The 26,823-nt window shown below is 42.4% G+C and overlaps 1 protein-coding gene across 3 annotated transcripts in view; it reads left to right on the top strand.

The window, feature by feature from the left end:
- ACOT9 (acyl-CoA thioesterase 9) overlaps window positions 1–19,527 on the top strand; it is a 27,455-nt gene extending 7,928 nt beyond the window's left edge. For all 3 annotated transcript variants that reach the window (XM_040469023.1, XM_040469022.1, XM_040469024.1), the window contains 12 exons: window positions 1,268–1,438; window positions 1,694–1,731; window positions 5,546–5,629; window positions 6,506–6,609; window positions 13,042–13,115; window positions 15,438–15,505; window positions 16,239–16,350; window positions 16,513–16,603; window positions 16,780–16,865; window positions 17,289–17,376; window positions 17,537–17,687; window positions 18,137–19,527. In XM_040469023.1, the coding sequence (XP_040324957.1) occupies window positions 1,268–1,438; window positions 1,694–1,731; window positions 5,546–5,629; window positions 6,506–6,609; window positions 13,042–13,115; window positions 15,438–15,505; window positions 16,239–16,350; window positions 16,513–16,603; window positions 16,780–16,865; window positions 17,289–17,376; window positions 17,537–17,687; window positions 18,137–18,225 (1,156 nt within the window). In that variant the 3' untranslated portion in view covers window positions 18,226–19,527. The remainder of the gene's footprint in view (window positions 1–1,267; window positions 1,439–1,693; window positions 1,732–5,545; window positions 5,630–6,505; window positions 6,610–13,041; window positions 13,116–15,437; window positions 15,506–16,238; window positions 16,351–16,512; window positions 16,604–16,779; window positions 16,866–17,288; window positions 17,377–17,536; window positions 17,688–18,136) is intronic.
- The last annotated feature ends 7,296 nt before the right edge of the window (window positions 19,528–26,823 follow it).

Below are 26,823 nucleotides of genomic sequence, written 5' to 3'. Positions count from 1 at the left end.
GTCAACGTTTATTTATTTTTGGGACAGAGAGAGACAGAGCATGAACGGGGGAGGGGCAGAGAGAGAGGGAGACACAGAATCGGAAACAGGCTCCAGGCTCTGAGCCATCAGCCCAGAGCCCGACGCGGGGCTCGAACTCACGGACTGCGAGATCGTGACCTGGCTGAAGTCGGACGCTTAACCGACTGCGCCACCCAGGCGCCCCGACTTTAAAGTTTTTTAAAAAAATGTTTATTTAGTTAGTTTTTTGAGAGAGAGAGAGGGAGAGAGAGATGGACACACATGGAATGTGAGCAGGGGAGAAGCAGAGAGAGTAGGATACACAGAATCTGAAGCAGGCTCTAGGCTCTGAGCTGTCCACACAGAGACCACTGTGGGGCTTGAAGCTACAAACTGCAAGATCATGACCTGAGCCAAAGTCAGGTGCTTAACCGACTGAGCCACCCAGGCACCTCTATGAACTTGACTTTAAAGAGACCAAGCCATTTGTTGTGTAGAACGTTCCATGTTCAGGATTTCCCTGGTGCTGTTTAACTTGTTTATTTCTTATACTTTTGGTAGGCTAAACCTTTCTGGCGATACTACTTCATAAGTGAAGCTTATCTTAATTAATGACATTGTCAGCATTTTAGTTTCCTATCCCCTTGGTGCTCTGTCTCTTCTTTTCCACTTTAATCATTTCTTTGTCTTCCCTTCCCATCTCCTTTTCATGTACTTTTCCTCTTTACCTTTTGCTTTGCCTTTCATACTTCGTTTAGATATAGTTCATTTTTCTTCCTCTGTCTTTGTTTCCTGAAATCGAAGGCAGAGATAGAGATAAACATAGACATAGACATAGAGAAAGGGTGAGTGAGTTGGGGGCACAGAGAATGTGAGAATTGTCAAGGTGAGAAATGGGGATATGGGATTCAGTGGCCACTTTGTTCTTTAGCCCATATATGTATTTGTGCCCATCCCTCTATTTTTAATTTTGATTTGAAATATTCTATTTTTTGAATACACCTTTTGATGAGGGTGAATATGTGGTTTAAGTATATTTATATCACTTACAAGTATGTATTACCTTTTTTATCTATAAGGCCAAGACATTTTAACAGAAAGTTTTTAATTTCACTGAGTGCCAAGTGGGGATGGAGGGAAGGAAGAGAAGGTGAGCAGGTCCAGACCTTTTTCCTTCTTTGATAGGGTTTGACCAGCCTGAATGTCAATGGCATGTGGGATCGCACTGCCCCCTGTGTTTCATGTAGTTTGCCTCCTTTCTTCTCAGAGACCATGTGAAAGCAATGGAGGAAAGAAAATTACTTCAGAGTTTTTTGGCTCAGTCACAGAAAGGACTGCCACCCAGGAGAATGAAAGACAGTTATATTGAGGTTCTCTTGCCTTTGGGTAGTCAGCCTGAATTACGAGAGAAATACTTGACTGTTCAAAACACCATCAGGTAAAACGGCACTCTCTTTTATTTATGTCATTTATTTGTTTTTATTTCTTTTGTTACTAAAACTTTGAGATGTAATTTACACACCATACTGTCCACCTATGTAAAGTGTGCAGTTGTGTGGTTTTAGTATATTTGCAGAGTCGTGTGGCCATCGCCGCAATTTTAGAACCTTTCATCCACCCAAACTGTGTTATTCATTTTTTAAGGGGTGATCATCATGATTTTCATTTAATCACAGTTTTCTTTGTTTCACAGATTTGGCAGGATTCTTGAGGATCTTGACAGCCTAGGAGGTACTGGTATTATTTTAGTATTTCTAAATAGATAGTTATAGCTATATATTGAATCATTTGGCTGGAAAGGGCCTTTTTAATTCTTTAACTTGCCCAGATGAGGACATTCTAAAAGAGCAGTAAAAGAAGGGCAACTATTGCCTCTGAATTGTCATAATTTTTTTCCTGAAAATGTAGATTCCTGATGAACAGTTATAATCCGAGTAGTCCTTCTTTCTAATAACTTTTCAAAAAGTCTTAAGTTTTTGGAAAAGTTGTTTGTACAGTACAAAGAATTCTTTTTCTTTGAATCATGTGAGAGAACAGTATTTCCTACAAACCAGGACATTCTCCTACCTAACCACAATACAACTGTCAACATTGGGAAGTTAACCCTGATACATTAGACTGTTTGATTCTTGGACGCAACTCAGCCTTCATCAGTGGTCCTTTGTAGCAGAAGGGATCCATTTCTTTTCTTTTTTTTAAATGTTTATTTATTTTTGAGAGAGAGACAAACACAAAGAGTGTGAGCAGGGGAGGGGCAGAGAGAGAGGGAGACACAGAATCTGAAGCAGGCTCCAGGCTCTGAGCTGTCAGCACAGAGCCCAACACGGGGCTCGAACCCACGAGCTGTGAGATCATGACCTGGGCTGAAGTCGGACACCCAACTGACTGAGCCACCCAGGCGCCCCAGAAGGGATCCATTTCTTAATCACATGTTGCATTTAATTGTTGTGTCAGGAATAGCTCCTCAGTATTTCTCTGACTTTCATGACCTTAATACTTTTGAAGGTTATAGGCCAGTTCTTTTGTACAATTTCTTTCAATTTGGATTTATTTTATGCTTCCCCAAGATGGGATTTGAGACGTGCACCTTTGGCAGGAACATCACAGAAGGGATGATGTGTTCTTATTGCATCTCATCAACTGGTGCATAATTCTCATTTGTCCCATTACTGGGATGTTAACTTTGGTTCTCTGATGAAGGCAGTGTATGTCGGGGTTCTTCACTGTAAAGTTACTTTTTGCGCCTTTGTAATTAATAAGTACCTGGTTGGCAGGTAATTTCAGATCTTATAAACATTCCATTCCTTCTCAGACTTCCAATGTATTATTTTAAAATCAGTATGGACTCAAGGATTCCTATTTTATTGAATGGATTGTAATATGTCGCTGTCATCTCTTGTGGTGCTCAAATTGTGCCGGGACTGTCCTAGTCCCTTCAAGCTGACTTCTGTGTTTTTTTAAATGTGTCCCCATCATTCTTTGAGCACTTCTTTACTTTCTGGCACAATAAGACCTCCTAGGCTCATTTGTACTTTCCCTGCCTCAGTCCTGGAATCAGCTAAATCTCCAAGGAGCTCTGGTTCTTTTTGATGGGGAATGGTAATTAGAAACCAAGATAGGGGTACTGGGAGTGGTCACTGCTGCTGAGGTGTCACTGCTCCCATGTTCTTTCAGTGGACAAGCTGGAGAATATTTGCACATGCACATAAATTTATATTTATGTTTGTCTATTTATCTATCTCTGAAGACCATGGGCTCACACTGGCAGTTGCAATTCTGGATCAGCACCACAGTTTCATTCATTTCCCCCTTTTCATATTTGTAATTCCTCTTTCCAGCTGGCTCCATTATTCTAAATCTATTTACTTATTTGGTAATGTCCCCCTGTATGTAGCTCATTTCTTATCTCTGCCACCCCTAGCCTCTCATGGATGCTCCCCTCACCTCACTGGGATTCATACCAGGTCCTGTTCTGCTGGGTCACCCTCCTTATTGTGCTCAAGCTGCAACATGCTGGGCCATCGCTTTTGTTGCCTTCTCTCTTTATGTCCTCCGGCCCTGTTTGGGCTTTAGCACCTTACTCTGGGCTACCTTGCTTGCTCTCACTAATGACTTTTGGACTGAACTGTTGGGAATGGGTTTAAAGAAAGGGTCTAATGACTTCTACAATATAGAAATGAGTCCATTGTTAGGCTTATACCTAGCTGCATGTTTCTTCAGATTAAATAAATTCAGTTAAACATTCTTATTGGTGTTTTAACAAAAACTACACACACACACACACACGCGCATGCGCACACACACACACACACACACACACACTCTTGACTTTGGTTTACTTAGGTGTCCTTAAATACACAAACTCCCTTGGCATTAACCTGTTTTTTCCTCCTTGCCTCCTGTTGATGGCCATTCTTTTCACCTCTCCACTTGATTCTGTTCCTTCAAGTTCTTTAAAGAACTTGCCTTATCACCTAATCTTTCTCTCTCATATCGCAAGCTGTTTCTCAGCTTCACATTCCCTCACCTTCTAAACATATTCAAGGCTCTTCCATCTTATAATGGAAAGTAGGTAAAATCTCCTTCCCTTAGAACACTGTCAAACTATCTTTCTCTTTCACTTCAGAGCTAACTTTATGGAAAGAGTTGGAAAAAGTCATTTGCTCTTACTGCCTCTGTATCTTGACTTCCTGTTTATTTCTCATTCTCACACTTGCTGGCTTCTGTTCCTCAGAGCCATTGAACTGCTCTTGCCAAGCTCTCCATTTTCCCCCTTATTTTGTGATCTAATGGGTGCTTTTCAAGGTTTACCTGACCCTATTGTGGTTCCTGATAAATATTGTTGAGCTCATCCTTGGGCTTTGTGACACTTCTACCTCTCTGGCTGTTCCTTTCCTATCTCCCTTGTAGGTTCCTCTTTTCCTAGTGATCTTTTGAATGTTGGTTATCCCCAGGGTTTTGTCTTCTCCCCCCCTTTTTTTTTGCTTATCTGTACACTCCCAGAGCTTCACTTGTTATCAGTATGTGGAATACTTAGGAACCTACATTTCCTGCCCTGCTTTTCTGAGTTCCAGATCACTTTGCCCTCTCGCCTACTGGACATCTCCATTTGGATATGCCCTAGGCTTCTCATATTTAACATGTTGAAAATAGTCCATTTTATTCTTCCTCTATTCTCTTTTTCAGTGAATGGTGTACCATCTTCAGTCAGGCAAGCTAGAGACCTGAGATTATTAACATATTGAAGAGATTATTAAAATATTCTCTTCTTTTCCATCTATACTGACATAGGCCAGCCACATATGATTTATTCTTTGGGTACCACAGAGGCTTTAAGTGGACTTTCTTGCCTTTAGCCTCTTGTTCCCCCAGTGCATCTGTTAGGAGGTGCATGGATGGAAGGATTTTTTTGTCACTTAACAAATATTTATTGGGTGCAGACCCATGTCCTGAGGGCTGAAGATACAAATTTGAATGAATCATGGGGGAAGCAGGGAGGCCACTAAACATGGGAGTATAATACAACTTTAAATGCACAGAAGCATGCTTAGCTTATTAAAATATGGCAAGTATACAGATAGTCTCAAGGTGGTGTAGGAGTCAAAGGTGTTAGGAGGAAGGAGGAATAACTAAGTGAAATGGTTGCTTCATGATAAGGAGTCAGAGGGAAAATAGATAGTTGAGTCCTTGTGATTTGTTTCTCTTTTATGAAGATGTTTGATGCTGTTGGACTCATGTGCTGGGTTCTTTTTCTAATTGAGGCAGTGTGTCTCTGTGGAGTGGTGATGGGCCACCTGCTGGGCTTGGGCTTTAGACTTCAGCTTCTTGACCAAATCTAAAATTGAGTGGGTAGTCAGATTAGAAGATCCCCAAATCTCTTCAGTGTGTAGAAGTCTTTGGACCTAGGATAAGGCTGCTAGTGGGATATGGGGGGGTTGGGTCTTCAAAACAAGATAAGACTTTTTATGGATTCAGGGATTCAGTTGTAAATGTTGAGCAATAATCTTGCTTTTCCTTTCTTTGGTTCTCTTCTTTTTTCTTACAGTTCTCATTTGCTACATGCACACCAAGATTCATTCAGCTAAGGCATCTCCTCTGTCTATAGTTACAGCCCTGGTGGACAAGATTGGTAAGCAATATTATTTTCTGTGGATACTTAGAATTCTTAGTAATCATAAGAGATTTATTTTTATTTTTATTTTTTTTTCAACGTTTATTTATTTTTGGGACAGAGAGAGACAGAGCATGAACGGGGGAGGGGCAGAGAGAGAGGGAGACACAGAATCGGAAACAGGCTCCAGGCTCTGAGCCATCAGCCCAGAGCCTGACGCGGGGCTCGAACTCCCGGACCGCGAGATCGTGACCTGGCTGAAGTTGGACGCTTAACCGACTGTGCCACCCAGGCGCCCTGAGATTATTGAAATTAGAGGAAATATTTTCGTTTTAAGGAAAAATTTTTATGTATATATGCGTATGAAAATGTCTCATGGTATATACTAAAATACATATTTATTAAAATGACCTTTGAGTGGAAGGGTTTTGCATAATTGCAGTTTTATTTTTTTTAGTTTTAAAAATGTTTATTTATTTATTTTCACGATGTTTATTTATTTTTGAGAGGGAGAGTGCAAGTGGGGAAAGGGCAGAGAGAGGGGGAGACAGAGGATCCAAAGCAGACCCTGTGCCATCAGTAGAGAGCCCAGTGTGGGACCTGAACCCACCAACTGCAAGACCATGAACTGAGCTGAAGTCAGATGTTAACCGAGTGAGCTACTCAGGTGCCCCTGCAGTTTTAGTTTTTATATTCTTTGCATTGTCTACATTTTTCAAAAAGTTATACAGTTCTCTTTTGTATGTCAAAGACGTTCTTTTTAATTTTGAAGACTAAAAAAAAAGAAAAAAGGAAAAGTGGTGGAATTTGCCAGAATATAAAATGAAATTTTCCTTTTGTAATACGGAAAATTTGGGGTGTGGTTTGAACTCAGATTGACTTTCTGTTTCGCAGATATGTGTAAGATGAGCTTAAGTCCAGAACAGGACATCAAGTTCAGTGGCCATGTCAGCTGGGTTGGGAAGACATCCATGGAAGTGAAGATGCAAATGTTTCAGGTATGTATTCGTCTAAAGGTTGCTGGCTTGTTCCAATACAACCAGCTAGTCCCAGTGAAAGAAAAGCATATTTACCTATGCTTTTTACCTATGCTATACCTATGACAGGTATATAGCTCACCAGTTCTAGAAAAAGAATTGAAAATTCATGTCATGCAGATGGTGGGTTATTAATGTGTTCTTCCTGGACAAAGACTGACACTTTGTTTGGTGTCTCGGTTCATTGTTTATTACTTTCAAATCATATATGGCTACATGTCAAGGTGCTTATTTCTGGTTTTGCCCCAGAGAATTTCACAAAAGTCTGAGTTACATCAGGCATGAATGGTACTTACTGGTTACTGTGTTAGTTTCCTCGAGCTGCTAGAACAAAGTACCACCAATTGGGTGGCTAAAAATAACAAATTAATTATCTCACAGTTTGGCAGCCAGAAGTCCAGAATCAAGGCTTCAGCATGACCATGCTCCCTCTACAGTTTGTAGGGGGAGAATCTCTTTTGCTTCTTCCTATCTTCTCATGGTTTGGTGGCAGTCCTTGGTATTCCTTGGCTTGCAGCTTGAACGCTTTGATCTTGGCTTCCATTGCCACGTGCTCTTTCGCCCTTGGGTGTCTGTGTCTTTGCGTCTCTCCTCTTCTTCTTATTTTTTATTAAATAATCTCTGTGCCCAGCATGGGACTGAGACTCATGACCCCAAGATCGAGAGTTGCATGCCCTATCGACTGAGCCAGCCAGGTGCCACTCTTCTCTTCTTATAAGGACATCAGTAATACGGGATTAAGGGCCCACCCTACTGCAGTATGACCTCATCTTAACTGATTATATCTGAAATAGCCCTATTTCTAAGTAAAGGTATGTTCGGAGGTACCAAGGGGTAGGACTTCATATATTTTTGGAGGACACAAGTCAACCCATAACAGTCACTTAGACTAAAGGTAGCAGTTAGGAACAGCCCCACTAAGGAGCAGAACTCTGAGTAGCTGTTATAAAGAAATGAAGAAATTTGACAAGAAACAAGTACCTCAAAGAGGATAATAGCACAGAAATCAGATAATTCAGAGTATGTCCCACGTTTCATTGTGAAAATTTATTTAAGAATGACTCATTCTGGGTGCACCTGGGTGGCTCAGGTAAGCTGCCAGCTTTGGTTCAGATCATGATCTTGCGGTTGAGTTTGAGCTCTGCCTTGGGCTCCGTGCTGACAGTGCAGAGCCTGCGTGGAATTCTCTCTCTCTCTCTCTCTCTCTCTCTCTCTCTCTCAAAAAAAAAAAAAATGACTCGTTCTGGTGAGCACAGCATAACGTATAAACTTGTTGAATCACTGTGTTGTACACCTGAAACTAATGTGACATTGCCAACTATGCTCAAATAAAAAAAATAAGGAAAAAAAAGAATGACTTCTTCAGTTATGCCAGAGTATTTAGTAGGCTCATTATTCAGATAGACTTTTTCTCTTCTGGAATTATGAAGTACTTCACCTTTTGGAAAAAGTCTAAAGCTTGTTCTGCAGTAACTAAAGTTTTTGTCAAAATAGTTAAGTCGTTTTTTATTTGGGGCTCTCTGTAAGCAGTTGGATTCTTTAAATTCCATGTTGTCATTGGGGCGCCTGGGTGGCGCAGTCGGTTAAGCGTCCGACTTCAGCTCAGGTCACGATCTTGTGGTCCGTGAGTTCAAGCCCCGCGTCGGGCTCTGGGCTGATGGCTCAGAGCCTGGAGCCTGTTTCTGATTCTGTGTCTCCCTCTCTCTCTGCCCCTCCCCCGTTCATGCTCTGTCTCTCTCTGTCTCAAAAATAAATAAACGTTAAAAAAAAATTAAAAAAAAATAAATTCCATGTTGTCATAGCTGACAGTAATACTGTTGTTAGAACAAAACACAGTAAGCATGATGGGGATGCTGCTATGATTAGTCCACACTGTTTTTTTTTTTTTAAGTTTATTTGTTTTGAGGGGCGGAGAGGGGCAGAGAGGAGGAGGAGGAAGAGGAGGAGGAAGAGGAGGAGGGAGAGGAGGCGGAGGGAGATGGAGGGAGGGAGAGAGAGAATGAGAATGAATATCTCAAGCAGGCTCCATGCCCAGTAAGGAGCACAACTCGGGGCTTGATGCAACCACCCTGGGATCATGACCTGAGCCGAAGTCAAGAGTCGGACATTTAACTGACTGGGTTGCCCAGGCGGCCCCTGTCTGCATTTTTTAATCTTCATGGTTGATTCCTAGACTGCTCAGATTCCTGCCATAGGAATCAAGGTAATTTGAATCTGGGCCAAATAGGTTGAAAAGAGTTACAGGAGTTATTGTGGGGAGAGGGCCAATGAAAATCACTGTCAGACAAGTACAAACTTCTGTTTTAAGTTTGTATTTCTCATTGACCATTTTGACTAGTAACTTAAGACTTGAGTGATCCTTTCTATTCCAGATAGGAAGCTTGGCGGTAGGTGCTTTGCCTCTGGTTTAGGTACATGTAGGTTCAAATCCCAACTCTGCTGCTTATCAGCCATGTGAATGTGGGTAAATTACTTACCTTCTCTGAGTTTGCATTTTCTCAAGTGTAACGTGGAAACAGTAATAGTACCACTTTTTTTGTGTGGTAAGCATGAAATGAAAAAACAACCTAACCATAGGAATTAGTTGGTACATTGCCTGTCACACAGTAACCACTAATCAAATGTTGACAGTAATGTTCATTTATTATCATTACTATGGAGGTGGTCTCAAATATTTTCTGGGCTTGACCTTCAGACTCATCTTTCTGCACGCCTGTTTTATCTCTCCTCCTACATGTGCTCTTGCTACCTTAAATCAGGTGTGTGACAAACTGAGTACCTCAGCTTCCTTCCCAATCCTGATCCTCCTCCATTTCCCCCTTTGCTGCCCTGGGTCCAAACCTTTGTCATATCTTTAAATTCGTCCTTTCCTATACAGCCTTTTGCCAAGTCTTGCAAATTCATCACCCATAGCAACCCACCAGAGAGTTCTTTCTTCCCTTTCCTCTCGGCCTCTGTGTTTCATTCAAGGCCTCACTGCCTCCTTTGTGAGTACCTTAACTGTCTTTTAATAGTCTACCTGCCTCTAGTCTTTGCTCTCTCTGTTAATTGTACAGATTTTTATGAGTTAGATCTTATAAAGGCAATCTTAAGTCACATTGCTTTCCTTCTCCAAACCCTTCAGTGACCATTATCTGTGGATTAAAGTCTGAACTCTTTTGTCTAGTTAGGATCTAAGGTGCTCCACAAACTAGCTCCCACCTGCCTTTACAACTGTAGTCCCTCTGACTTATCATTCCTATACCTTCTTAGAGCTTGCTGCTGGACATTTTGAGCATTCAAAGAATAGGGAGTTCCTCATTTTTGCATTCTTTTTTTAATGTTTGTTTATTTTTGAGAGACAGAGAGAGAGAGAGTGAGCGAGGGGGAGGGACAGAAAGAGAGGGAGGCCAGAATCTGAAGCAGGCTCCAGGCTCTGAGCTGTCAGATGTGGGGCTCAAAAGTACAAACTGAGAGATCATGACCTGCCCTGAAGTTGGACGCTTAACCGACTGAGCCACCCAGGGGCCCCTCAATTTTGCATTCTTGATGCTTGGCACTAGTAGGTGTTCATTATAATAAACCATAATGTAAACAGTGAGTGAGTAGGGTGAGTATCATTGCTTATTCTTTTTTCTTGCCTGAAATCCTCATGTTCTGGCTCCACACATTCGTATTCTCCCTCTGCTTCCAGGCCACCTTATGCTCAATCCTTCCCTGATCCTTCTAGCTCATAGCGCCTGTTCCTTCCCCATGACTTCTGATTCTTTCTCCTGGTACCTGCTCTTCTCCTCCGCAGAGCAGCATATGAACACATCTTTTCTCTTCGACTACACTGTAGGCTCCTTGACATAAGCAGCATCTGGGTGTGAGTCACCTAGCCCACTTCCTCGTGTCCATTCATTTAACATTCACTTAGCAGTTTATCGAATGCGTGTTCTGTGCTCAGTGTATAGCAGTGAGCTAAACAACGTTTCATTCTTTTTTTTTTTAATTTTTTTTTAACGTTTATTTATTTTTGAGACAGAGAGAGACAGAGCATGAACAGGGGAGGGGCAGAGAGAGAGGGAGACACAGAATCTGAAACAGGCTCCAGGCTCTGAGCTGTCAGCACAGAGCCTGACGCGGGGCTTGAACTCACGGACTGTGAGATCATGACCTGAGCTGAAGTCAGACGCTTAAGCGACCAAGCCACCCAGGCGCTCCAACGTTTCATTCTCTTACAGTTTACATTCTAGTAGTGCTTGATAATTTTCTGCCTCAACTCATATACATCATCAATCATTGATTATCTTCTATCTGCCAGTCTTTGTGCTAAGTGCTAGGCATACAAATGTGAGTGAAAATGGTCTTTGTCCTCAAGGAAAGCGTGCTGCAATCGGTGATTATGATATACAGATGGTCCCTGACTTAGGGTGGTTTGACTTCCTATTTTTTGGCTTTATGATGGTGTGAAAGAGTGTTCAGTAGAAAGTGTACTTTAAAGTTTGAATTTTGATCTTTTTCTGGGCTGGTGATATGTGGTGCTGGGCAGTGGCAGTGAGTTGCAGTTCCTGGTCAGCCACGCCATCAGGAGGGTAGAGGACTGACACACTTGCAACCTGCCTGTCCCCATATGGCTTTTCTGTTTTATACTCTCTGAACGGTATTAAATAAGTTCCCTGACATATTCAACACATTGTTATTAACGAGGCTTTATGTTAGATGCTTTTGCCCAATTGCAGGCTAATATAAGTGTTCTGAGCGTGTTTAAGGTAGGCTAGGTAAGCTGTGATGTTCTGTAGTTTATGTGTATTAAATGCATTCTTGACTTAAGATATTTTCAATTTATGATGGATTTGTGGGGATGTGACCTCGCTGTAAGTCGAGGAGGATCTGTAGTATATTAAGTATCATGCAGCTTTTCTCAACAGAGGCGCTACTGGCATTGGATGTAGGAAAAATTCTTAGTTATGCAGGACAGTCCCCCGCACTGTGAGGTGTTTAACAACTTGGTTACCCCTGCCCGGCTAGTGATGTCCCTCAAGCCGTGTGACAACCAAAACCAGTTCTGCACATTTCCAAGTGTTCCCCGTGGGAGTAGTATCCATCTCTGTTACATTGAGTACCACTTTCAGGGAGGACTTTGTTTCCACTCTGGTGGCAAACCAAGGAAAGGATGATGACCTCTGCCTGGGGAGGGGGCAGGGGTGGGGAGAAGTGTCTTGAGGAAGGTGGCTGTGAGGAAGGCCCAGGCTCAGGCATGGATGGGAGGAGTTCAACAGCACGGTACATTCCAGACCTCCAAGTTGTCAGGTGTGCTTAGGGAAAGGTTGCAGGTGTGAAGGGCGTGTTTGGTGAGCAGAGAGGAATCTGGACTCTGTCGTGGAGAGCTTTATATATATTGCCAGCAAGCTTAGAGCAGATGTGGGAACAAGGTTGAGGGGGAAGGTGATGTGGGCCTGAACAGACAGCAGCGAGGAGGACTAGTGAGGAGGTTTGTTGAAGAGTGAGCCTAGTATGCCCTCAGCTTATGATAGGACTTTATGATATAACTTCCCTGGAAGTACTGATTCCTAGAGGATGAAGAAATACCTCAAAGCCTCAAAGGCTTGTACATTGTAACTATTTCACTCATTATGTGGAATGACCAGTGATCCTTACCCCTTCTTGGGAGCCCCCTACGCTCAGCTAAGGGAGCACAAACGTGTGCTGGTAGCTGTCATACTGAAGTTACCTGAATATTCTAATGTCCATGAGAGCGGTGGGCACTTCACCTGGCTTTGTGTGCCATTGTGAGGACAGGTAGGCCTCAAGAAAGCCAGAACTTTGCATAATGCAGGACAGTTAAGTGACAGTGATGCAGAGGGTCCCTCTGTGACCCTTGCCCTTGAGTCTCAGTCACGCACACTTCCAAAGCCCGTAGGTCATGTCCATCCCAGCTCTTCTCGCATGGTGTACTGTTTGAATTTTGGGGTGTCTTTCTCCTTTTCCAAGACCACAGCCTTCTTGGTCTTGCTCCATTCCCACCCAGAGCTTAGTTCTGTGTCTGGCAACTCAGCAGATGGTGGTTAATGATGCACTTTTCTTTTCTTTTTTTAAAATTTTTTAATGTTTATTTATTTTTGAGACAGAGGGAGACAGAACATGAGTTGGGGAGGGGCATAGAGAGAGGGAGACACAGAATCTGACACAGGCTCCGGGCGCTGAGCTGTCAGCACAGAGCCCAATGCGGGGCTCGAACCCACAAACCGTGAGATCATGACCCGAGCCGAAGTCGGACGCTTAACCTGCTGAGCCACCCAGGTGCCCCAGCACTTTTCTTTTTCTAATTGCAGCCCTTTCCAAAGCATGCGTGACATCTGTTAGAATTGTCATAGGTCTTCTTGTTAAATGTATTTCTTATGTCTGTATTTTCTTTCCACTGTTCTTTAGTTACACGGCAATGAATTTTGTCCTGTTTTGGATGCAACCTTTGTAATGGTGGCTCGTGATTCTGAAAATCAAGGGTAATTGCTGTTTTTTCCTAATTCTTTATTTTGGAAGACTTCAAAGAAACACAAAACTGGAGAGAAGACTATAATGAAATTTCCATATACTCATCACCTAGACTTAGAAGTTTTAACACTTTTGCCGTATTTGCTTCATCTCTTTATTAAAAGTGTATTATTTTCTTTATTATATTTAATTTTTTTAAATGTTTATTTTTTTTTTTTGAGAGAGAGAGAGAGCGAGAGACAGAGTGAGCAGGGGAGGGGCAGAGAGAGAGGGAGACACAGAATGTGAAGCAGGCTCCAGGCTCCGAACTGTCAGCACAGAGCCCGATGCGGGGCTTAAACTCACAGACCGTGAGATCATGACCTGAGCCAAAGTCGGACACTTAACTGACTGAGCCCCCCCCCCCCGGCGCCCCAATGAATTCATGGATTTTAAATTTTTTTTTTTTTTTTTAACGTTTATTTATTTTTGGGACAGAGAGAGACAGAGCATGAACAGGGGAGGGGCAGAGAGAGAGAGGGAGACACAGAATCGGAAACAGGCTCCAGGCTCTGAGCCATCAGCCCAGAGCCCGACGCGGGGCTCGAACTCACGGACCGCGAGATCGTGACCTGGCTGAAGTCGGACGCCTAACCGACTGCGCCACCCAGGCGCCCCTCATGGATTTTAATAGTAAATGTATTTCAGTAAATTGCAGCCATTGTTCTTGATGCTCAGAGCATACTGTGTTTGGGCAGTGGGAGCTCCTTTAAGCTGGCTCCTGGAGTAAACTTGTTTCACATTTCCCCACCAGTCTTCCTGTTCTCTGGTACGGTGGGATATCTTGGGCTCACTTTACACATTTTCTTCCTCAGGCCCAGAATCAGCCATTTCTCTGAGGAGTCTTGGGGTTCCTCTTAGTGAGTACTGGTATTTAGAGACCAGAATCTGGGCACTAGAACTATATTTTCTACTCATTTGTCATTATTTCTAAGCCTTTTCAGTGGACAGAGTTAGGATGTATATTAAAAAGCAACAGATATCGGACCTTGTGAGTTAATGTACCATCAATTCCAAGTCAGATTGAACTTTACAGATTTTAACGTATTTGGCTTCATACTTTTTTCCCCTTAAGTTGAATCCTTGGTTCCTAACAGCAGTCACCCGGAAAGCACTCGAATGGGGGGGAAAAACTGTTGAACTGTGGGGGGTGGGTGCTGGGCTGGGAGGAAATAGTACAGGATTGCTATTGGTATAGGACAGAGTCTGGGGGCCTGTGGGAATCTAATTTGTATTAGAAACTTGAGGTAGGGGTCCTCATTGAGAAATCTTTGCTGCCTCATGAAAAACTGCCTTGGAAGAGTGAGTTAAGGTCAAACAGATGTGAGTGTAGAATGCTACTCTTCACTTTCCCACTGGGCTGGGCAGGCCTGCGGGTCCTAGGGGCTGGCCCTGGGTGGGGGACTCCTTTCCGGCCCTGTGGCATTATTTAAAATTTCTCTCCCATTGTTTCCATTGTTGTTTCATCAAATCTTTGGATTCTACCACAGTGAAAGCACCCCCCCACTTTATCTGTTTTCTCTTTTGAGAAATTTGCCACCTTCAGAAAAGTAGAATGATGCAGTGAGCACCCAGAGAGCCCTCACCTTCAATTCACCAGTTGATATTTTGTCTTACCCTCTCTCTATAAATACACACATGTACACACTCTTTCTTTCCCTGAATCATTTGAAAGTAAGTTTGAGACTACTTCACCCCTGGATAGTCCAGCATCTATCTCCTAATAATAAGGTTATTGTGTTACACAGCCTCGATGCCTTTATTATATCCAAGAAATTTAAGTGAGACAGTTATATTATCTAATATACAATCCATATTCAAACTTTGCCATTTGTCCCTAAAATGTCTTTTATAGCTCTTTCCCCTGGGTCAGGATCTGATCGAAGATCATGTATGGCATGTAGTTATTATGTTGTTTTTTTTTTAAAGCGTCCCCCTGCCATTTTCTATCTCTGAAGACATTGACATTTTTGGAAGGGTCCAGGCCAGTTGTCCTGTAGAATATTCTACAGCGTATTTTTGACTGTTTCCCCATTATGACAATCAGGGGAAACTTTTTGGTGAGAGGCAGTGTTCTTTTTATAATGGGAACTTTCTAGTATACAGCTTACTCTGTAACTAGAGGGCTCCTTACTTGTTCCTGGGTTATTATATGAAACAGTGAATAAGCATTACCTAAAACAAACAGCAGAGACTTGGAAACCAGTGGGTAAATTGTTCACCTTCCACCTTTCCTGGGGAAAACTGTATTTATAAGCCTCTTAAACTGTATTCTTTTCTTTTCTTCTCTTTAGGCCGGCATTTGTAAATCCACTCATCCTTGAAAGCCCAGAGGAAGAAGAACTCTTTAGACAAGGAGAATGTATATTAATTTGTTTATAATAAGATACAGTTCTGCAAAGCACACTAGCTGTACTGCAGAAGAGGTTATTTAAGAGCATGTATGGACTGTTCATACCAGTCAAGTAGTCTTACTCATGCTGAGAATTTATTGAAATTAAAAATACCTTATTTTTGGTTCCAGAATCCATAGTTTAACACTTTTCCTGATTAGACAATATTTGTTAAGTGCAAAAATTTGTTTTCTCATTTTTAGTAAAATGGGAAATGTATCTTAGTGAAATAACTGCTGGTCAGGGCTCTGGTTCAGGATGGTCTTTTTAAAAACTTTTTAAAGTGTTTATTTTATTTTAGAGAGAGAGAGGCAGAGAGAGAGGGAGACAGAGGATCTGAAGTGGGCTCCACACTGACAGCGCAGAGCCCAATGGGGGACTCAAACTCAAGGACCGTGAGATCATGACCTGAGCTGAAGTTGGACGTTTAACCAGCCGAGCCACCCAGGCGCCCTGGATGGTCTAAGTGTGGTCTTTAAGTGGTCTCACACTGAGCCAGTGTAATTTCCGTGTGAAAGCAGGGAGTCACTGGACACTTTATGTAGCCTCAGCAGCCTTCTTTGGGATATATGTACAATTTCCGGTGGGCTTTTTGAAGTCAGGAGATACTACCTTTGTAGGGTCTGAGGCAGACAAGGTCAGGAACCGCAGTGCTGCAGTGGGACCCTCCTGATCGTAGCTCCTTGTCGTCCTGTGTTCCAGTGAACAAGGGGAGAAGGGTTGCCTTCAGCTCCACGTCATTACTGAAAATGGCTCCCAGTGCCGAGGAGAGGACAACCATACATGAGATGTTTCTTAGCACGCTCGATCCAAAGTAAGTTAGGATGGTGAGATTCCAGGTTGGGAAAGCATTTAAACCTTGGCCTTCTCCAGAGCCACTTGGGCCTCAACATCTTGGGAGTTGTTTGCATATATTTTACCTTTCATCAGTAAAATCATGGCATTAAGAGGGTTTCCTGAATCTCCTTTTGTACAGGACTATAAGTTTTCGAAGTCGAGTTTTACCCCCTCATGCGGTGTGGATGGAGGATTCAAAACTGAAGAGCTTGGAAATTTGCCACCCTCAGGTATTGTAAGCCAATGAAAAATCTTCTAAAGAGGATAACTTGCTTTGGTGATTCTCATCTAAAATTTGATCCGCCTTCAAACTGACCTCTGTTCTGTGGCATTGTTAATTCCTTTGTTCTGTATATGAGGGTGGTCATGAGCTTGTATTTGTTAATAATTATTTTATGCCCTATAGGAGCGGAACATTTTCAATCGGATCTTTGGCGGTTTCCTTATGAGGAAAGCGTATGAACTTGGATGGGCTACTGCTTGTAACTTTGGGTGAGTTTGGCAGTGTGGCGCCAGTAAAAGTATTCAACTTCTGAGAGACAGTTTGCAGTACCCCGTTGAAATGAACCATTTTAGGCCAGTCTGGATGTGTTGGGGTATGTGCTTTGTTTTTCAATCAATTTCACACTGATACCACCTCCACTTGGTCTTCATTTTCAAAGGCTGTTGCTCTGACTTTGTCAGTTAGTGCATTAAAGACCTACTGAGAAAAGGTGATGACAGTGCAGAAAGGAAAAGATAGAGTGGTGATCTCGTCACATTGGCATCCCTTACCATTTCTCACCGGTATGATTATTTGCCCCTTCCCTAGGTTTATTCTCTTATCATTCACATTTTGCTTCAGCTGATTGTTAGGGGAGAAATAGACATCATCTGAATTTTGTGGTTGACCCAAATTCTTCCTTTGTCTGTTAGTGGTTCCCGACCGTTTGTAGTAGCAGTGGATGATATCATGTTTCAGAAACCCGTTGAGGTTGGATCACTGCTGTTTCTTTCTTCGCAGGTAGGTGTGCGATGAGGGATGAAATAAATTTTTTTTATCACTTGGGCCCAGAAGAGAAGGTTTTTTTTTTTTTTTAATTCTAAAGCCACTGTTTCTCTTATGACTGGCTTTTCTCCCCTTCCTAATGCACTTGACTAATTATCAGGTCTAAATCTCTTAGGTTTGCTTTACTCGGGACAATTACATTCAAGTCAGAGTGCACAGTGAGGTGGCCTCTCTTGCGAATAAAGAGCATATGACCACCAATGTCTTCCATTTCACGTTCATGTCAGAAAAAGAAGTGCCCTTGGTTTTCCCCAGAACCTACGGAGGTAAGCAGCAATGTCTGTCCTTAGTGAATGGATGAACGTATAAAGAAATTTTTCTTCTTTTAAATTGTTGTAGGAAGCATAGAGACGCCTCTTAGCTCCAAGAACGTATCTCTAGGAGATAGAGCTTTTGAGGGTCTGCAGCCCTGACGGCCAGGATGCCTCATGGCCTGTAGGCTGCCATTGCTGCTCTGCCTGACCTGGCTACCGTCTGAAGGGTCAGTCCAGCTGTAAGTGGCCACTGGTGGTCAGAGACTGGTGCAGCCACCGGAAAGGGGCACGAGTCGAGGCTCACCCCTCAGGATCCTTGCACCCCCAGCCCGACAGGGCCTGCCTAGAGCCATTTTTGCACGCTCCTCGTTGCCCTTGTGTTCCCAAGTAGCCTAGCTGTCCGTACAATGATTTTGTAAGGTGCCATGGGCTTCTCCATGGTTCTCTCTTTTGTGTTTCAGAGTCCATGTTGTATTTAGATGGGCAGCGGCATTTCAACTCCATAAGTGTACCGGCGAACTTGAGAAAGGACTACGTTGTGGAGCCCTAGGAAAACCATGCTTGTTTAAGAGCAGCCCTCCACGGTGGCATAGTGCCCGGTGAAAGCCCGATCAAGTGTTTTGGTTTCAGTCTTTATTCTCATCCTCTGTTGAGAAGAAGAATGTATTCAACCTTTAGGATGATCAGCAAAGCAGAACAAGAGAGTGGCTGGGTGGGGCGGAGGAAGAGGGAGTTATTAAACAATAAACACTCTCAAGACAATTTAAATTAGAAACCTACCATGTCACCTCCTGTGTGGTAAAGAAATGAGGGCAGAATGCCTTTATATGCAGTTGGAAACGTTTCTTTTCTTAAGCTTATCACAAGCTATCCGTATGTGCAGTTTCCTGCCAAGGTATTTGGAGGGCATTCCTTAAGCCTGACGCTGCAGTTCCCCTGTATTGTCTAAATCCCATCAACCCTACATGAGTCCTCTGTGTTTTGCCTGCGTCTCCTTCCCAGCTTTGGTTGTTGGCAGGAGGCAGATGAAAAGTCGGGGTGAAGGGAGCTAACAAAAGGTAAGGCATTTGGAAGGATTTGTGGGAAGCTTTAAGCCTAAAGCCATACCAAGAGGAGGTATTCAGAGATGATCTGTATGAGGACACACAGGACCATGTGTTCATTCTTTTATTCACCAGATAGCTTTTCACACTCTACTCAGAGCTGGCCAGGATATATCTGATTCAAAAACAGGAACAGTGACAATAATGGCTGCTTATGCTTGCTGAACACTTGCCATGTGCTAAGGCACTGTCCTGAGCACTTGATGTGTATTAGCTCATGTATTTCTTCCACCACCACTAGAGGTAGGTTCTCTAACCCTCTCAGGTTAGGTCACTCAAGCACAGACAGGTTAAGTGACCTGCTCATGGTCTCACAGCTAGTAAGTGGTGGTGCTGGCATTCAGAGGCGTGTGGCGCCAGGGCACGCTTGACCAGTACATGGGACTGCTTTCTGTGTCCAGGATCACATTGTCACCTAGGAACCCAAAGGGAGGTATTCTCATGAGTCTAGCCAAGACAAAGTTCCTTTCTTGATGGGATGGGAGGTCGATTGAGTCCGGGAGAGACAAAAACCAGGCTTTTGGGAAGAAAAGAGTCCTCTCTGGCAAGGTGTTTCCCCACACTGTACTTGCACCATCCTGAGCTTCTCTGGGCCCTTCAGTACAGTACAGCATTTTGCAGATTTACCTGTGACTCGGTGGGGACTCTGGGAGTTGTGTGAATGTGTTAAGGGCAGTTCAATGAAGAGACCTACTGTCTGCTGTCGTACAGATTATATGTTATACATTTAAACATTTTTTGCTTATTCACTGAGATTCTTTCTAGAACTTTTCTTGTTATTCTAAGCATGGTTCCAGTAAATATCCTAAATAGCTAAAATATTTAACCTTTAAATGATTTCCTTAGGAAAATTGCAGAAGTGATACTTACGTCAGAATAGTGTGCACACATTGAAGGCTTTGAATATGCATTTCACATAACCTTCTAGAACAGTTGGAGACCTTCATTTACTCATCGATTTCCCTGAGGTTTGCCAAGTTTTATTCTTTTTAAACATCTTTGCCCTTTTGATAGCTGAAAAAGGATATTTGTTAATGGGCTGTCTTTGAATTTTGCCGAGATTGAACTTTAAAAAATTGCTTATTGTGTTTTTAGTTAAATTACTAGTTCAGGTATGGATATCAGAATCTTAACTCAGAACCTGTTCCCTCCCATTAAAGGTTTTTATATGATAAGAACAACAGGTTTTGATTTTTATTAAAACAATTTTTTTAGGGTTTCATTTTTAATACAGGACTTGGAGAAGATGAGATGAAGCGAAATATGAAGGACATACAGTAGGCTCTAGATATTTAGTGTTCTGTCCCTCTTTAAAGATAGTGAGTGTTTGGTCCTAGCACCATTACGTGTTGAGCATGGAATTTCCTAATGTGGGTTGGACATGGTTTTGTACTGAGTTGTCCATCCCGAGACATCCTAATTTTACTTCAGGCATTTATTACCAAGTTCTTTGTTTTTTGCTTAGACATGTCTTCAGTTGGTTTTCGAGGATGGTGTCTTTAACACTGGTTTTTTAGAAGAATTGACACTGATATGCTGTGCACTATGCTGTGCGTGCCCTTGTGATGCCGTGGATCCATTTCTTGTGGAACCTGAATACTCTGCATATTCCCTTTGCTACCCGCGTTCTCTGTGATGATCTGCTTTCTCTCATCTCTTAGAGCCCAGAGCTTGATGGCTGAAGAATGGAAGTCTCCCCTCCCACCCCACACCCGTCACCCCAGGGAATTCAACATTTTAGTTTTCTTTTTGATAAGCTTGTGCAGAGAGAAAGACCCTTTATCTTCCTAAAGGCATATTTGAGTCTGTGGGATGGCCAGGCCCACCCGGGGAGTTCTTGTCCCTGTGGCCTTGGCTGCAGTCACCTAGGCAGCTGTAGGCAGCCGTGTGCAGCCGGGGGCGTGTCTGGCGCCGGAACATCTGGCACCTCAGCTGGGGTGGCTGGAATCGGGTGGGGGTTGGCCAGACCTCTTAACAGGCTGGTTGGATTTTTTAAGTGGTGTCTTGAGGGCTCCAAGAGCAGCCAGCCAGAGTTTTAGATCCTAACTACACCATCCTCCTGCCTCTCAAAGCCATTTTCGTGCCGGGAACAATCAGTGATGTCCTGGAAGTTGACAAAGAAGGTACCTCGGATACTAGTGCTAATGAAATAGTCTTGTATAAACATTTATTAACAAGTAACACTGGGAAACACTACATAGGATACCCCTCCTCTGGTAGTTTTTAAAGCATATTAGGTTACAAAAGACTCTGAAAAGTAGGTCCGTAAGAACACCTGTTTAACTTTGTTTAATCAGCTTTTGTGAAACTTGGCCATGGTCCTTTTTTCTTATTAATACCTATTAATAAATTGCGCACATGAGAAGAGGGAGGCAAAAGGAAGTGCATTAGAGGATGGTGAAGGGTAGTTTATATTTGCTTCCATTTTGATACGGAGAAGACAAGTTTGTTACCAATTTCTGTTTCTCGCCAGAGCCTCAAGCTCAAATTCAGTGTTTTATGCTTTACAACAAAAACATTTGAGAGGAGTTAGGGATTCTTTATTTGGTTCCAGAACCCCATGACAACTTGTATGTTGGTGAAGTGCTGCAATAATCAGTGAGAAGGTGTAATCATCATAAAAAAGGAACTTTTATGTATGACTAACATATTGGAGTCCTAGTATGTGTCAGGCAATATGCTAATGACATTCAGATGTATTTGCTCATTTAATCCTTACGGCCACCTTTGGAGGTCAGTAGCATTGTTACCCACATTTTGCAGAGAGAGGTGAGGCTGCAAAAGGGACAGGGACTATATATGTAATCTCAGGATACAGTTAGGTCTCTAACCATGAGAGATGATGGTGAAATAGTTTTGGGATCTGAATCGACTTGTGAATGGTCCCGCCCCCCCCTTTCCTGGGCTACAAATAATGCATTACTGTAAAATAGGTAACCAGAAAGAGGAATTAAAAAGGATTGAGCAAGTTCAAAAATGGATTTAACAGTCTTGACTCATCATGTTGCTTTTAGATGAGACTCTCGTGTCATAAAACTTTTAATCTAAGGGGATCAATCTGAGGTGGATTTGGGGGTCCTTTCACCCAGAGGGCGGGTTTCTGGAAGGCAGTGTGCAGTGATGTGAAGTAGTGTTGGCGTGAATGTCCATACCTGGGAGGTCTTGCCTAGGGCTCTCTGCCACTGGCTAGGTCTGGGAGTGGGCTAAGGGCTTCATCTCTTCAAGTTGTTTTCCATCCCATAAAAGGAGGGGCACCTTCTTCATTCCATAGTCCCCTGATTTAGGCCTATATTGTTTCGCTTGATTCGGCTGTTTGGTTAGTGAAATATTTTAATGAATATACTGTATATCATCTTAAAAATCAAGTCCTATTTAAGATATAAAAAAAGCCCTTCTGAAGACCATTCAGTAATCCAGAGGCATTGAGAAATTAGTATCTCAGAGAAAGGATTAAAGTAACCAAAAAAAGGGTAAGATATTTTGGTTTGTGTCACAGAAATTGTGCATCTTTAGTAGAGGAATAGGATGGCTAAAACAAATGAACAAAACCCTAATGGAAGTAACATGAAAATTACACATGACAAGGTATTGATACAGCAGGTGTTTATTTCATCCTGATTACATATATACATACCTACATCTTATATACATTTATAAGAAGACTGTATAACACATCATGCCTAGTAGTGGTAAGTATTATGTGAAACTTGTTAGACATGTGCATGGTGCATACATTTACGTGTACTAGGTCACAGTGTAAAATGTACTAATTGGGTCACGGTCATTGATGGAAGGAGTACACTCAATACAAATAAAGATGTGTACTTGAGCTGTACTTAGGTTGATCAGAATTTTGAAGTTTTACCTTTAGAGTTGTAAAAAACTTCCAAACAACAGTAACAAAGCCATTTGAGAGTTTAGTTTAGCCTGATAGGGTCTTAGGACACAGCAAGTCGCTGTGCCATTTCCGTGTGGCTGGCGCCACCTGGTGGCCTTTGGGTTACAGTGCAGCATACTACCTTTAATAGAAAACTCGTAGATCCAGTTTCTGATGTCCTGACTGAGCTGTACAAATGGCCATAGCTTGAAGTTAATGAGTTTCACTTCTTACCTTCATCTGGCCTTGGCCACACGCCTTTAACCCTAACCAATCACCTGTAAAGTACATGCCATCTCCCGAAGGATTATCATAGAGGAAAACCAGTTAGTGCTTCATCTCTTGAGACAGAGTCCCAAGTACTGTCTTTTTATAAAAGGACAGTACACTCGGAGGTGAAATGGCCTTCGGTGAAGTAGTAGGAAATGCGAACTCCTTGCCTGTGGGAAACCTTCCCTCATCCCTGTATTGTAGCTTCTCATGCTCCCCTTAGGGCCTCCACCATTGGTAGGTATTTTTTGGATTTATTGCACTTTGATGCTCTTTTTATATGCTTTCATTTGGGAGACTCTGGGCTCCTTGAGGGAAGGGATTGTTTCATGTCTTTTTATCCACATTGCCAGCAAAGTACCTTGCACACATGTAGGTAATATTTCCTGTTTGAACAAGTGCATGGCTTAGGGTGAATTTGGGTTTGGACTTGTCTTTTGATTTTGTTAATGAAGAATTTTTTTGTTCATATTTGAGAGAGAGTGTGTGTGAGCACGAGTAGGGGGAGGGGCACAGAGAGAGGGAGAGAGAGAATCCTAAGCAGGCTCTGTGCTGTTAGTGTTGAGCCTGTTGTGGGGCTGGATTTCCCCAGCTGTGAGATCATGACCTGAACTGAAATCAAGAGTTGGATGCTTAACCAACTTGAACCACCCAGGCGCCCCTTGATTTTTTTTTAATTTAAAAAATTGTAAGCTTAAGTTTCAGGAAGGTGGATCTTTAGAAATATTTTTTTAGGGGCACCTGGGTGGCTCAGTCGGTTAAGCGTCCGACTTTGGCTCAGGTGTTGATCTCATGGTTTGTGAGTTTGAGCCCCACATGGAACCTACTTCGGATTTTGTATCTCCCTCTCTCTCTCTGCCCTTCCCTGCTCACACTCTCTCAAAAGTACATTAACATTAAAATAATATATATGTTTAGGATTTTACGTAAGTGTATATAACATTATGCCAAAATTGCGTTACCTAATAATGGAACTGGTAACAGTTGCTTTGCTATTGAAGACTAAATACATAGTAGTTATGATAAACATTTTCTTCCTTCTAAAAGCTAGGTACAAATTATAGAAGTGTGTATGTATGTGTGTATCTATAGATTTATGTATGTATGTGTGTATGTATATTTGTATATCTCCTTTCACATGGAGACCTTTGTAGATCTATTTACCTGAAATACACATTTCATCACATTCATATAGTAGCAACTCTCTTCAAAGACCTTTCATTAACTTAGTGTTGTCAGAAAGTTCTTGTAAGAAATACAAGGATGCATTCATGATACCAGATGGGGGGGGGTGGGGTACAAAAATCTCATTAAATAATAAAACAGTGGTTAATGTATTTGAGAATAAAATATACAACCTGGAAGTCTACTGACAGATGGAAAATTTAGGATGTAGCATTAGATATGTCCTTGGACAGAGAAGAAATGATGGGAGTGGGGAATGATTGCATGAGATTCTGGGGACTAAGACTCCTGAAAGAGCAGTCTGCCACAATCATTGTAAAGTTCCGAACACTGCTAAGGCTTAGCTGGGGAATATTCGACACAAGATTACATATTTGAGGCAGAAGTGGGGAATTATAGATGTCATCTATGTATTAGTGGTCTGGAAAGACATTGCCCAGTGTATTTCACAGAAACTTGAAGCCACCTCTTGACCTATTATTTTGGATAAGCCCCTATGTTAGGGCACGTTCTCTTCTGCCGCACAGGCAGCTACTAAACTACAGTTGGCAGCTGTCTCTAGAGAAGAGTCTCTTCACCTTACTATTGACATCTCAGGCCACATACTTCTTTGCTCTGGGGGCTGTCCCATGCATTGTAGGATGTTTAGTAGTACTCCTGGCGTCTACCCACCAGACGCCAGTGGCACTCCCACAGTTGTAACAACCAAAACCATTTGTGGACATTACCATGTCCCCTGGAGGCAGTTGAGAACAACTGCATGTTCCGGGAACAGGTGCCCTGTACCTACATCCCAGTCAGACCCGGGGCCCATCCTTTCCAGTAGGACAAGGGGACTCTCCTTTCTGAACAGTTTTTCTGGTCTTCTGTAAATGGTCACACGAGATCATCTTTAAGGATATAATTTCGGATCTGTGGACTTTCAGAAGTCAGCTGTTTGAAGGGACAGTTTATAGAAGGCATTGAAGAGGAGTGCATATTTATTGCTATGTTTGTCAGGCTATTTACCCAGTTAACATGAAAGTGCCGAGTCAGGATGTATTTTCACTTGTGAAATGGCTACACTTTCAGCACCTGCCTAGTCAAATGCTAAGCTCCTTGAGGGCAGAAACTTGTCTTTGGTTACTTGGTAAGTGCCAAGTATATAGAGTAGATGATCAAAAGTTGCTGAATGAAACACTTAATAGCTGGCTTTTTGGAATGTATCTAAATTGTCTTCCTTGTAAACATACCTAAAATGAATATGTAGCTAGAAAACTATTAATGGATTGGAAATGAGTAATCAAGAAGATACAGCTGTATTCCAGGAGTAAAAATTTCTAATTTTCTAATTGGAAAGAGGAAATATCAAGAATTCCAGGGGAGCCTGGGTGGCTGGGTTGAGCACTTGACTCTTGATTTCATTTCAGGTCATTATCCCAGGGTTGTGGAATCAAGCCCCGCATCGGGCTCTGTGCTGAGCATGGAGCCTGCTGAAGATTCTCTCTCCCTTTGCCCCCTTCCCCCACTCACGCTTTCTCGCTGTAAAAAAAGGTTGGATTCCAACTGTATTGAAAGTGGATTGACAAGACTATCATAAACCTGTCTAGACACCAAAGTACTAGCAGTCTTCAACCTTACTAATAGGTCGGCTTCTAAAATTTCAACGGTAAACTAGCATTTAGAACATACTTAGCAAAGGGTTATAACTGGCAGTTGGGTTTCCACGTCCAAGTCCAAATACCCGTCACTAGTCACCTGCCATTTATGACAGAACTCCGGAGTTTCAGCCAGGAGGCTGGTAATACCTTCAATTTTAGTGATGGCCTACCTCGGGGAGCGAGGGGCTTTTTGTGTGTTGAGAGGGGATTAGCATGGAAGCCAGATCAGGCAGTCTCTTTGGTACCAGCTCCTGTAACTACACAGCACATATACAGATAATTACACTATGGTCTTTGCCATAGTGGGGTGGTAAGTGGGATGATGGAAGTAGCACTGGAGTTCAGCTTTATATATGGTCGTTTGCAAAGAGCCAGCTACATACATTTAGGGATTCAATTTTTGTTAAACTATATAAGCATATTGTTACATGTAGATTTGGTACACATTGAAAACGTGAATTTAGGGGAAGTAAGGGATGAAGGGGCTGTTCTAAAGGGCTTCATGTCGTACAGAACAGTGAGTTCTGGGGTCAACTCTCCCTACCCAGATGCTATGGAAGGTGAGTGTACATCACAACTTGTTTTTTCCTGCCACCCTCAAAGGTATAAAGAAGTGAGCCACAATAGAGTGTTAAGACCCCAGAAACTAGAATTAGCCTGTTTGGGTTCAAAATCTGATTCTACCTATGCTAGCTAGTGGCGTGACTTTGGGCAATCAATTTATCTGAACTTCACTTTCCCCAACTATAAAAATAACTCAGAGAATTGCCCTGGGGATTAAATGAGATAATGCAGCTAATCTACCTAACAGGATGCTTGACACATGGCACTTGTTACATAAATATTAGTTACTATTGTTACTAGCTGGACTCAATCTGACGTTTTTTACTTCTGAAAGATAGGGAATAAATGTGTACCTTGTGGCATCAGTGTTTTAACTTTGGACCTGACATGAATTAAAAAAAATTTTTTTTTAATGTTTATTTCTTTTTGAGAGAGAGAGCGAGCATGAGCGGGGAAGGGGCAGAGAGAGAGAGAGAGAGAGAGAGAGAGAGAGAGAGAGAGAGAGACAG

Source organism: Herpailurus yagouaroundi, unplaced genomic scaffold, assembly GCF_014898765.1.
Source record: "Herpailurus yagouaroundi ecotype Mexico unplaced genomic scaffold, PumYag 67793, whole genome shotgun sequence".
Classification (NCBI taxonomy): domain Eukaryota; kingdom Metazoa; phylum Chordata; class Mammalia; order Carnivora; family Felidae; genus Herpailurus; species Herpailurus yagouaroundi.
This window is presented reverse-complemented; position numbering and strand designations above follow the sequence as displayed.